We start from the raw sequence: 12452 nt of genomic DNA on the forward strand, positions 1-12452 counted from the left end.
AACTATGTTGATGGATAAATAAAAAAGTTGTGAGTCTTTGAAAACGGGAAGAAAAAAACGAGGAAAAAAGGGGCCTTAAGGGGTTAAAAACTGACTCTCAGACAGTTTTATTAACTCAGCTGCAAAATAAAGTAAAACAGAAAATAAGCAGCCTTATCTGTCTGGCACCAACCAATACAAGTAGATTTCCTCTCTACCACCTACAAAACAATATTCTCAGCAACCTTCCTCTCAGAATATAACTCCAACAGAGCAGCTTTCTGTGTCCCCAGTTAGAACAGGTACTGGCCTGTCTAGCTGCTCCTTAAAGGGGTTCTGACACTAAAAAAAAATTTTTTACTCACCTTGCCTGGCCAGGACCGATCGCCAGGCATGTCCCCTCCGTCTGGCATCTTCTTCTGTGGCTTGTAGAAGCAGAGCAGGAGCGGTCAAAATGACTGCTTCCTGCTCAGCTCCGTCCGTCAGTCACTTCCGAGGTGAACGGACGGGCCGCCCACAGCAAGCATGTCACAAGCAGTGCTTGCTGTGGGCGGCCCATCCGTCCTGACTGAACTCCGAGATTCTGCGCGTGCGCAGTGGAGACGCGGCCCGTCCTGACTCCTGCCAGAGGGCACCTCTCCACTGCGCATGCACACGATCCCGGAGCGGCGCGGCTCGTGGAGGAAGAAGCAGAAGAACAGCGCCTGCCGGGAGATGACCCCCCGAATGTCAACAACAACAGGAGACAAGGTAAGTATCATGTTTTTATGTTTTAACAGCCATTAAATAGTGGGATCCCTGTGTCCATTAGGCAGACCAGGGAACAATGGCTGGTAAAGCATAAAAAAATTATTCATGTCAGAACCCCTTTAAATGGGTTCTCCCAGTTTTAGTCCACTGGTAGGGAGTGTGAAAGTTTTTTAGTCTCTAAATTGATGTTAAGGGGTCACCAGGCCAGCGTGTTATCTCTGCTCCAGACTTCTCATATACTCCACTGATGCAAGAAGTCTTTTCCGATGTTCATTCCAGTCTTGACAGTGTCAAAAGTCGTTATAAATTTGTACTCCCAAATTCCTCAGTGACTATGAGATTTGAAATTGCCTTTTAACCACTTAATGACGCTGACTTTTTTTTTTTCCATTTTCATTTTTCCGTCCCCCCTTTTAAAAAACTGTAACTCCTTTATTTATCCCTCAATGTAGCTGTATGAGGGCTTGTTTTTTTGCGGGATGAGATGTACTTTTCAATGGTGCTATTTAATGTACCATATAATGTGCTGCAAAAATTTTTTAAAGATTCTAAGTGGAGTAAAATGAAAAAACAACGACATTCTGCCATCTTTCAGTGCATCTTGTTTCTACGGCGCACAAACTGCAACAAAAATGACATGATAACTTTATTTTATGGGTCAGTACCAAACTTGTATAGTTTTTTTTGCTGTCCTTGTCACAGAGGCAGTAGTCTATTTCCAGTTGAAGGCCTTCACAAAGTAGACTAGGATTAAAAGATTTAAATTTTATTTGATTAAATTAAAAAGCACAAACCACAATAAGGGCACACAAAAGGGGGTCATTAACAGAAGTTAACAGATTAACTTCCCCCAGAGTATAGGATATCCGCTATAAGACAGACATAAAATGGTGTCAGGGCATGTGCCCTAGATGTTGTCCACGGGGACCCAGTATATAGGATTCGTTATTACTGGGTTGTGGCCAAGACCACATGTGGCTTCCTATGTATCCCCAGTGTATTATCAGTCCATATTGGACGCTTGAGAGGCTCACAGTGGTAGGTGCTTGAGCACTTATCTACTGAAAACTCCAGTATATAGAGTGCGGACCAAGTGACAGCGCATCTAGGTTATCAGAGTTGCATGTTTAGTATTTACACTTCAACGTGTTTCTCCGCAGATTAGGCCGGTCATCAGGAAGTAAAATGAGCCCTATGAAAGACTATTTTAAGTCTGTAGTGTTTTAGTCACTGTCCTCACACTCAGTGAATGTACATTGGTGAGAGGCTCTCATATATAGAAAATAGATAGAGATGGCTGAGATTGCATGATTAATAGATATATTCAATCCATTAATGGCTATTGGGAGCTGTAAGCAGATTTTTTTGTAGCAGTGGGGGACACATTTAACATACAAGACCATCTAGTTCACCTGAATGCTATTCATTCAGGCCTGGTAATATCAGGCTCAATAGTCAGTCTGATATGAGACACATCACCATGTGATAATGCTGGTTTTAGCTTGGTATGGTTTGTGTATCTAAGCATACAGAGGTCCCCTGGAGGCGTTGTCTGGTCAAAAATGGTTTTGCCAGAAGCATCCGGCTACAGTAAAAATGGCTAACTAGCTAGTGGTTCCGATTTCTACCTATGCTTGCTAAGATTATAGAGTTCGCATAGTCACTAGCTGGAAGTTTGTCTATCTATACAAGCTGGATTGATAGAACATAGATTCAGTTCCCGGCAGAGTGTCCCCCCAAAAAAGGGTATAAACAAAAATGAAGAAATTAAAATCAGCCCATAGTCTGGATGGTAATTGTAATATTTCAAATATGTGCAAACATGCTGTACGATTTTTTGATAAGAGATATATTTCCATTTGTTTACTTTATTCTGGATGCACATTTGAAAAGCTTTAGATTTTTTCTAACCATTTAGGAGACGTACAAATTTAACTGATTATCAACATTTTGAGGAACGCTTTATTTTCCTGCACCAAGCTAAGATTGCAAAGGCTCATCGGTGTTAGAATGATAGATACCCCCACAAATGACCCTATTTTAAAAACTACACCCCTTAATGTATTCACTGAGGGAGTCAGGAGGATTTTCACCACACAGTTTTTTTTTCAGGAGTTAATGCAATTTAGAGGAGAAAAACGAAATTTCATATTTTAGCAAATATGTCATTTTAAAGGCAGTTTTTTTTGCACATGAGAATAAGGATTTACACCCCAAAATGGATACCTGTTTGTTCCGAGATTTTGCTTGAAGGTTTTTTTTAGGCCCCATTGCACACTTGTAGACGCCTCGAGCCACCAAAACGATGGAAAACCCCCACAAATGACCCCGTTTTGAAAACTAGACCCCTTAACGAATTTGTCTAGCAGTGTAATGTATATTTTGACCCCACAGTTTTTGAATGAATCTAAGCAAAGCAGAAAAAAAAATTACAATTTTCATTTTTTTGGCAATTGTGTCATTTTAAAAACAGGGGTTTTTTTGTACAGCACACATATAAATGAAGACTTGCACCCCAAAATGGATTCCCCTGTTTGTTCCGTCTTCAGAAATTTACCCATTATGGCAATAATCTACTTACAGGACACATGGCTTGGCCTGTAATGAAGGGAACACGCATTGCATTTCAGGGCACAACTGAATAAATTCCAGGTCCCATTGCTCACTTGTGCAGAAAATAATTTACTCCCCCCAAATAATCCCCCCATCCCCATTTTTTGATATTCCCTAAATCGTCGATAAAAGTAATGATGTAAACTGTTTGGTATTTCTGAAGATGGGTAATTACAGAGGCTGGTTAGGATGGGCGCATGGGGCAATAAAATAGGGAATTACACCCTCCTCTCATGCTTTTTGGGGGTATTTCTTGACCTCAGTAGCAGGGATGAGGTGTAAAAAAGTGGTGCTCTGTGAGGCTTCGCAAGCTTGCTGAGCTGCGGCGGTCTCACACAGAAGGCACTCAACAAGCTGCTCCTGGTACTGCAGGAAGGCAAGTGTTCCTGGGGCTTCTTGTAAAATACGTATTACAGGTAGCGGTCTGAATAACGCCGGGCTCACACTGCCGTATGTGGAATGTGCTTGCGGAGGCCCACAGTGGATCCCAGCTGTGAGCCCGGCCGTGTAATGTACTGCGTATAACTGCATACTCACACAGGCAGTCATGCGCAGTACACCTTTGTTTATATTTCCCCCGCTGTTGCTCAGCAATGACACGAGTACCCACAGACCGTACACAATGTAGATGCGTGTATGGGCTGCGGATATATCCACGACTATAGAGCACAATGTCACAGATATCCGTGGTAAAATAGAACATGCTGCATACTGTTTTCTGCGAGTGGATTACGTAATTTTGACCCACTAATGTGAGCAGAATTGTGTAATCCAATGCATTTGATTGATCTGCAGATTACCGCAAATCAAATGCATGCAGAATCCGCAGTTTCTATCCGGTCATGTGAGACCGGCCAAAGGTGAATTGCTACCTTTTTATCACATGACCGGGGAGCGCTCAACGAGGCCACCGGTTACTGCTCCAGGCACTCTGCAACTGTTGGTCGCTGAGAGCAAGGTGATTTAAAATTTCTCAGGCTCCCCGGCTCCTGTATGTGTCCGGCATTTTGCTGGCGAGAAGCTGTGGGAAGGTCTACGGAGGGGGATCGCATCGGGGTTCAAATGTGGAGCCCTTCCGGGAAGAGGTTTTATCTCCTCTCACTGATCGCATCGGTGAGGGGAGATGAAAGTTCAACTTTTAAAAAAACTTTTACGTGATCACCATTATCCATTGGATAACGGCGATCACAAGACCAGTAACCGCATACCGGGCCCCCCATGACATCACCAAGCTTGATAAAGACTGGGAGCAACAGTCGAAACGTTGCTGGCTTTAAGCAAGAAATGAACTAAATAAAATTGTTTTTTACTTCTGAAGAGGGTCTGCTGATGCCTTAAAAAAACCCTGTATATACATAGGTTTTATGGAGATCACCAAGCTCTCAGCTACCTTTGGTAGCCAGGAGCAGGGAAATTTTGAATTTCCCGGGCAATCTTTGACTTTTTCAAATGCGTCCGCCATTATGCTGACGGCACATGTGCCAAAGCCAGGGTAAGGTTTGTGGATATAGATCCCATTGGGGGATAAATCCGCGGACCTTAGTTATGTAATTTCATCTCCCCTTACAGATACGTTCCATAAGGGCATATGAAACTTTAACTTTTTCTTTTTTAACTTTTCATGATCACAGTTATCTGAGCCTCGTGTGGCGCAGAGTGTAAGCTCTCGCCTACGACCTGAAGGTTGCAAGTTTGATCCCCGCGTGCGTCAGGTAGCCGGCTCAAGGTTGACTCAGCCTTCCATCCACGGCCTCCCCTGCTGCACTGTCTTACAATGGCCTGCAGTTCTCCCATACCCCGAGACCAGATGACAGGCGTGGCGGAGGAGTAGGTGCTCTTCTTTCCCCGAAATGCACCTACCAGGTCATCCCCCCTGTACCCTCACTCACTTTTCCATCATTTGAGGTACATATGCTACGGCTTTTCCGCCCGCTGTCCATGCGAGTAGCAGTTATCTATCGCCCCCCAGGTGCTCCTCGCCTGTTTTTGGACCACTTTGCTGCCTGGCTCCCCCACTTCCTATCCTGTGAAATTCCAACCCTCATCTTAGGTGATTTTAACATCCCCACTAATGACCCTATGTCCCCTTCTGCCTCTAAGCTTCTTTCGCTCACCTCCTCCCTTGGTCTCTCTCAACTCACAGCCTCTCCCACTCACAGGGATGGCAACACTCTTGATCTGGTCTTCTTCCGTCTCTGCTCTGTTTCCAACTTCACTAACTCCCCTCTCCCACTCTCGGATCATAACTTCCTCTCTTTCTCTGTCACGCTCCCTACCATCTCTCCAGACCCACCTACCTACAGTACCTACAGGAACCTTAAGGCCATTCACACCCAGGACTTTGCTGAATCCCTACAGTCCTCTCTGTCCCCCATCTCTCTCCTCTCCTGCCCCAACCTGGCTGCCGCTCACTACAACACCGCTCTCAAACAGGCCCTGGATGAAGCAGCGCCCCCCAGAACCCGAGCCATTCGATGCAGAACACGGCAACCCTGGCTCACACCTCATACACGCTTCATCCGGCGGTGCTCTAGAAGTGCTGAACGGCTGTGGAGGAAATCGCAAACGGCACCAGACTTCCTCCACTACAAATTCATGCTCAGAACCTACAACCTCGCCCTCCACCATGCCAAACAAGTCTACTTCACCTCTCTAGTCTCCTCATTATCGCACAACCCTAAACGGCTCTTTGATACTTTTCACTCCCTTCTCAGCCCAAAACCGCAGCCCCCAGTGACGGATCTCAGTGCTGAAGAGTTGGCTGCTTACTTCAAAAAGAAAATAGACGACATCCGTCAGGAAATAACTTCCCAACCCCAGACTAGCCCTGACCCTAGTCCTGTCAGCACTGCATCTAGCTCCTGCTCACTGTCTGTACTCAGACCAGCGACAGAGGAAGAAGTCTCCAAATTGCTCTTCTCTGCTCGCCCCACCACCTGCGCTAGCGACCCTCTCCCCTCACACCTCCTCCGTTCCTTCTCCCCAGTGGTCATCTCCCATCTCACCACTATATTCAACCTCTCTCTGACCTCTGGCATCTTTCACTCTTCTTTCAAACACGCCATCATATCCCCACTGCTAAAGAAACCGACTCTGGACGCGACTGATGCTGTCAACTACAGACCCATCTCAAACCTCCCCTTCATCTCCAAACTACTAGAACGCCTGGTTTACTCCCGCCTTGTAAGCTATTTATCAGAGAACTCTCTCCTAGACCCCCTACAGTCTGGCTTCCGACCTCAACACTCGACAGAAACTGCCCTTACTAGGGTATCCAATGACCTACTGACAGCCAAATCGAGGGGCGATTACTCCCTACTGATCCTCCTCGACCTTTCTGCAGCGTTTGACACTGTTGACCACAAACTCCTCCTCAGTATGCTACGCTCCATTGGCCTAAAGGACACTGCCCTCTCCTGGTTCTCCTCTTACCTATCTGACCGCTCTTTCAGCGTCTCCTTTGCTGGCTCTACCTCCCCTCCTCTTCCCCTTGCTGTTGGGGTCCCCCAGGGCTCGGTCCTTGGCCCCCTTCTCTTCTCTATCTACACAGCCCCTATTGGACAAACCATCAGGAGTTTTGGCCTCAAATACCACCTGTACGCTGATGACACCCAGCTATACACCTCTGCCCGTGACATCTCTGCACCCTTCCTCCAAAACATCACTAACTGTCTGTCCGCTGTCTCTAACACCATGTCCTCTCTCTACCTAAAACTAAACCTCTCTAAAACTGACTTACTGGTATTTCCACCCTCCACTAACCGACCTCATCCTGACATCTCCATCTCAGTGTGTGGCGCCACCATAACTCCTAGACAACACGCCCGCTGCCTTGGGGTCATATTTGACTCTGATCTCTCTTTTGCCCCCTACATCCAATCTCTGGCCCGAACATGTCAGCTGCACCTCAAGAACATCGCAAGAATCCGCTCTTTTCTCACTGTGGAGACGTTAAAAACGCTTATTGTCGCCCTCATCCACTCCCGGCTCGATTATTGCAACTCGTTGCTGATCGGCCTCCCCTGCACCAGACTCTACCCTCTCCAGTCCATCCTGAATGCCGCAGCCAGGCTCATCTTCCTGTCCAGCCGCTACTCGGACGCCTCTGTCCTGTGCCGGTCACTGCACTGGCTGCCCGTTAAATACAGAATTCAATTCAAACTCGCTACCTTCATCCACAAAGCCCTCCACAGTACAGCGCCACCCTATATCGCCTCCCTCATCTCAATCCATCAACCAGCCCGGGCTCTCCGCTCTGCTAATGAAACCAGACTGAGCGCCCCTTTAATTCGAACTTCTCATTCCCGCCTCCAAGACTTCTCCAGAGCAGCACCGGTCCTCTGGAACGCACTACCAAAGGCTACCCGAGCAATCCAGGACTCGCAGAACTTCAGGCGTGCTCTAAAAACGCACCTCTTCAGGGAGGCATACCGCATTCCCTAAACAAACCTCTCTGTACTCCGCCTGATAACATGCTCCCTGACCTACTGACTGCAATCCCTGCTAGCCATCATAAACCGCTCCTGCAGTCACACCGTTTCTGCCGTCACACGGCTAAATGTCTGACCATTGTCTATGTGTATAGCATCGCTCACTCTCCACCTCGCCATACTGTGCACATCTCCAGCCCCTTTACCCTCTGTATCACCCCATTACTTGTAGTATGTAAGCTCGTTGGAGCAGGACCCTCACCCCTATTGTATCAATCAACTGATTACTATATGTAACCGTGGTTCTGTAATGTTTGTATTTTGTCTTTCTGTATTCCCCCCTGTCTATGTAAGCGCTGCGGAATATGTAGGCGCTATACAAATAAAGATTATTATTATTATTATTATTATTATCCGATGGATAATGGAGATCATGTGACCGGTAACCGCATACAGCGGTCCCCGGTGACATCTCCCTGCACTCGGCTATCTTTGACAGCTGAATGCAGGGGAATTTTTAATTTCCCGGGTCTTCTGCGCTTTTGCACATGGGCACCACATTGACGGATGCGCAGAAGCCCTCAGCAGATCATGGAAATCATGGGGGAAGCGGGTGAGTATTTTCACCTACCTTCATGGATCGGAGCCATGAGAGGAGGTGGAACTAACTTTTTTTTTTTACACTTTTCCGTGATCACCGCTATCCATTGGATAACGGCAATCACGGGATGGGGAACGCTCACCGCGGTCCCCGGTGACATCTCCTGCCTCCCGGCTACCTTCAGGAGCCGGGAGCCAGGGGATTTCAAATTTTCTGCGGCTCCGTGCCTTCTGCGCATGTGGCTGACATAATGCTGATCGCATTGCCGGGGGGAGGGGGGGGCTTCATGCAGCCCACGATGACAGCTGCAGGCTGTCGGCTACCTGCAGGCACAGACAGCATGGAGCTGTCATGTCCAAAGCCCACGTGGCTTTAATCCCTGCAGGAAGCATGTTTCTACGTCCTCAGGGATTAAAGCCTACTTTGCTAGGATGTAAAAGCACTATGGGGTGGTCATTAAGGGTTTAATTACTTTCTGCCGCCATCTTCTGCGCGCAATAACTTTTTTATTTCTCCATCGACATAGTTGTGCAAGGGTCTTATTTTTTGTGGCATGTCCCGTAGTTTACTTTGGTATCATTTTGGAATACATATGAGTTTTTGATCGCTTTTTATTGCATTTTTTCTTGGAAACAGGATGACTGAAAGTGCATTTCTGGCATTCTTTATTTTTTTTGGACAACGTTCAACATGCGGGGTAATAGAGCGTGGCTATACTAAATAAGTATTTTTGTTTTAGGATTTAGACTTTTTCATTATAGATATGGCAAAACGGAGGCGATTTAAACGTATTACTTTTTTTACATTTTACAATTAATAAAACTTTATTGATCTTATTTTGACTTTTTTTTTTAGCTTTCCTGGGGGACCACAACTAGCGATGCTTTGATCGCTCCTGCAGTTTGACAGGCAGTCTATCAAGCCACCCAATGGGGACGGCTTAATAGGCAGTCTGCTAAGGCAGCCTTGGGGCCTCCCAGAAGGACCCCGGCTGCCATGACACCCATAGGCTCCCTGCAATCTCACTGCGGGGGGCCATACAGGACCCTGAACATCATTCGAGGCATTTAAAGGGTTAATAGCCGCGAGCGTCTGATTGCAGCTATTGCATGCGGGTGTCAGCTGTAATAAACAGCTGACGCCCACACTGTATGAAGAGAGGTCACCCCACGATCTCTCTTCATACATACCCCGCACTTGCATGATGTAAATGTACGTTATATAGCGGGAAGGGGTTAATATACTAACTTTCATATTCCCAACATCACAATTTATAACAACCTTTGACACTGTCAAGACTGGAATGAACCTCTGAGGGGGTTTTTGCATCAGTGGAGAATATGAGAAATCCGGAGCAGAGATAACATGCTGGACTGGTCACCCCCTAACACCAATTTAGAGTCCATAAAATTTTCACATCCCTTATCAGTGGACTAAGTATTTACTCATCTACTCATCCTGTTCTGGTATTGTTTTAAGTTCAAATTAATCACACCATGACTGTGCCGTTTTATTCTTATGCATTTATATATAGATGCCTGTTCTGATCTATTCTATTTGAGCCTGAGGAAGAACCCTGCATAGGTTGGAAAGCTCGCTGTAACATCATGTATTTGTGTTAGCCATTAAAAGTTATCATATGTACAAGATTACTTGGTTTCTCTTACTGAGAACAATCACATTTTTCATCTCCCATAGACTTGATTAATGTACAGACAGGACTCGCAATGCATGATACTACAGTTTCATTAATACTATAAATTGACATCCAATTTTCTTGCTCGTTTCACAGGTTTCTGGAGATCTGATGACCAGGTGGGTGGATAGATAACAGAATAAATTGAATAATTATAATAATATGTGACCCCTCGTCACCTGACCTGGGGTACAGTAAGTATTGTTTATTTGTCAGGGACTAAGATGTAGAGACCAAGTAGGGAAATTCTACCTCTCCTTCACCAGTCTGGGTATAGTATGGGCTCCAGCCTCAGTGTCTACTATTAAGCCCAGGTTCACACAGGCGTAATTGTGTGTGCAATATTCAGAGAAGGAAGTCAGCAGTGTTGTGTGTCTCCTTAAGGAGAGCACCCAAAAAAGTGTGTGGAGACACTTAAAGGAAGAGTAGGTCAGGGGATACTATAGTCTCTCCCCAGAGAGAGCACCCAGAATAGGTGTGGGGACACCTAAAAGACAAATAAGGAGACTTTATAAGACAATGCTCCTCTGGGAAATTTATGCAAATAAAAAAGATGGAAAAATACCTCTACAGCGCCATCTATTGGATGGCAGCATTCCGTCAGACCAAAATGACTTTATAAGTCTTATCAATGATCGGGAATAAGAAACCAAGCCAAAAAAACCATCCACAAATGGACTGTTGCGGGGTGATTGCCCCTCATCAGTGTGCAGCAGGCTTCTGGCTTAGTCTATGAGGGGCCTATAATGTGGGATCAGAAGGCGTGTTGTGTCTCCTTAAGGAGAGAACCTAAAAAGTGTGTGGAGACACTTAGGGGGTGAGTGGGTCAGGGGATGGTATAGTCTGTCCCCAATGTGCCCCCACACCCCTTCTGGGTGCTCTCCTTGGGGAGAGACTATACCACCCCCTGGCCCACTCACCCCTAAGTGTCTTACATACTTTTTGGGAGTTCTCCCTAAGGAAAGACAACATCACTTCCTACCCACATCACAGGCCCCTCACAGACTAAGCCAGAAGTCTGCTGCACACTGAGGAGGGGCAATCACCCCGAAACAGGCCATTTGTGCATGGTTTCTTATTCCCAAAAATTGATAAGACTTACAAAGTCACTTTGATCTGAAGGAATGCTGCCATCCAATCGATGGCGCTGTAGAGGTATTTTTCCATCTTATTTGCATACACAGATAATAGAGCCCATTGATTTCACATGTCAGTATTTTACGCGTGCAGAAAGAAACGCAGCTTGCTCTTTTTTCCTGCTCATTCAAGCATCACAGATTTCCATAGAAGTCAAGTGGAGGGGTGCAAATGCGCCAGCAATAATCTAGGAGATTCGTGATATGCTGCGTAATTCCACTGGAAAAAGAACACATCTGGAACTCATTAAACTATTTAGCCATTTAATTGGGGCATTTTTGTTTGCTGGGCACGAAAAGGTCCAGTAAAATACGCTGATGTGCGCGCAAATAGCAGTGTTCATTCCACAGAAACACTACATTCATCCGCGCACAAATATGCATACTCTTATGTGATTCTCTTAATGCGACTGGAGCTTATTCGGCGCAATAAGTAACCAAGAGCAGATGAGAAAGTGATGTGAGGACGATGTGCTGCCCTCTACATTAGTCTACACTTGGCTGCTCCTAGAGCCTACAGACTGTGCACAACACTCTCCACTGCAGTCTATGGGAGTTCTCATTATGTATCATTATGACTTTACAGACCCTGCAGTCGGATCCTTCAGAGGTTCAGTATGTCGAGATCTCCAGGAAGAAATTACCTTCCAGACCGAAAATCAATGTGGATGCAGTCACCTACTCAGCTGTCAAGGCAAAGAGAGACCATCGGACCAATCAGGGATATGAATCATATTAAACCACCTTTACAGGAACACTCAGGGTAAAGCTGATGCACGGTTCATGCTTCATGCAAGGCGGAGCAAGACACAGAAAAGAGAACCCCGGGTCATGGGTCATGCTCCGCCCCGCAGGCTCCAGCTATTAAAGGAGATGTCCCGAGGCAGCAAGTGGGGTTATACACTTCTGTATGGCCATAATAATGCACTTTGTAATATACATTGTGCATTAATTATGAGCCATACAGAAGTTATAAAAAGTTTTTTACTTACCTGCTCCGTTGCTAGCGTCCTGGTCTCCATGGTGCCGACTAATTTTTGGCCTCCGATGGCCAAATTAGCCGCGCTTGCGCAGTCCGGGTCTTCTGCTGTTCTCTATGGGGCTCCGTGTAGCTCCGTGTAGCTCCGCCCCGTCACGTGCCGATTCCAGCCAATCAGGAGGCTGGAATCGGCAGTGGACCGCACAGAAGAGCTGCGGTCCACGGAGGAAGAGGCCATCTTCAGCGGTGAGTAGAGAAGTCACCGGAG

The 12452-nt window shown here is 46.2% G+C and overlaps 1 protein-coding gene across 1 annotated transcript in view; it reads left to right on the top strand.

Annotated features, from left to right (window-relative positions):
* Positions 1 to 12213, top strand: part of LOC136579796 (uncharacterized) — a 54953-nt gene extending 42740 nt beyond the window's left edge. The window contains exons 4-5 of the mRNA XM_066579853.1: positions 10166 to 10188; positions 11792 to 12213. Of these exons, the coding sequence (XP_066435950.1) occupies positions 10166 to 10188; positions 11792 to 11944 (176 nt within the window). The 3' untranslated portion in view covers positions 11945 to 12213. The remainder of the gene's footprint in view (positions 1 to 10165; positions 10189 to 11791) is intronic.
* The last annotated feature ends 239 nt before the right edge of the window (positions 12214 to 12452 follow it).

Source organism: Eleutherodactylus coqui, chromosome 10 (assembly GCF_035609145.1).
Source record: "Eleutherodactylus coqui strain aEleCoq1 chromosome 10, aEleCoq1.hap1, whole genome shotgun sequence".
NCBI lineage: Eukaryota > Metazoa > Chordata > Amphibia > Anura > Eleutherodactylidae > Eleutherodactylus > Eleutherodactylus coqui.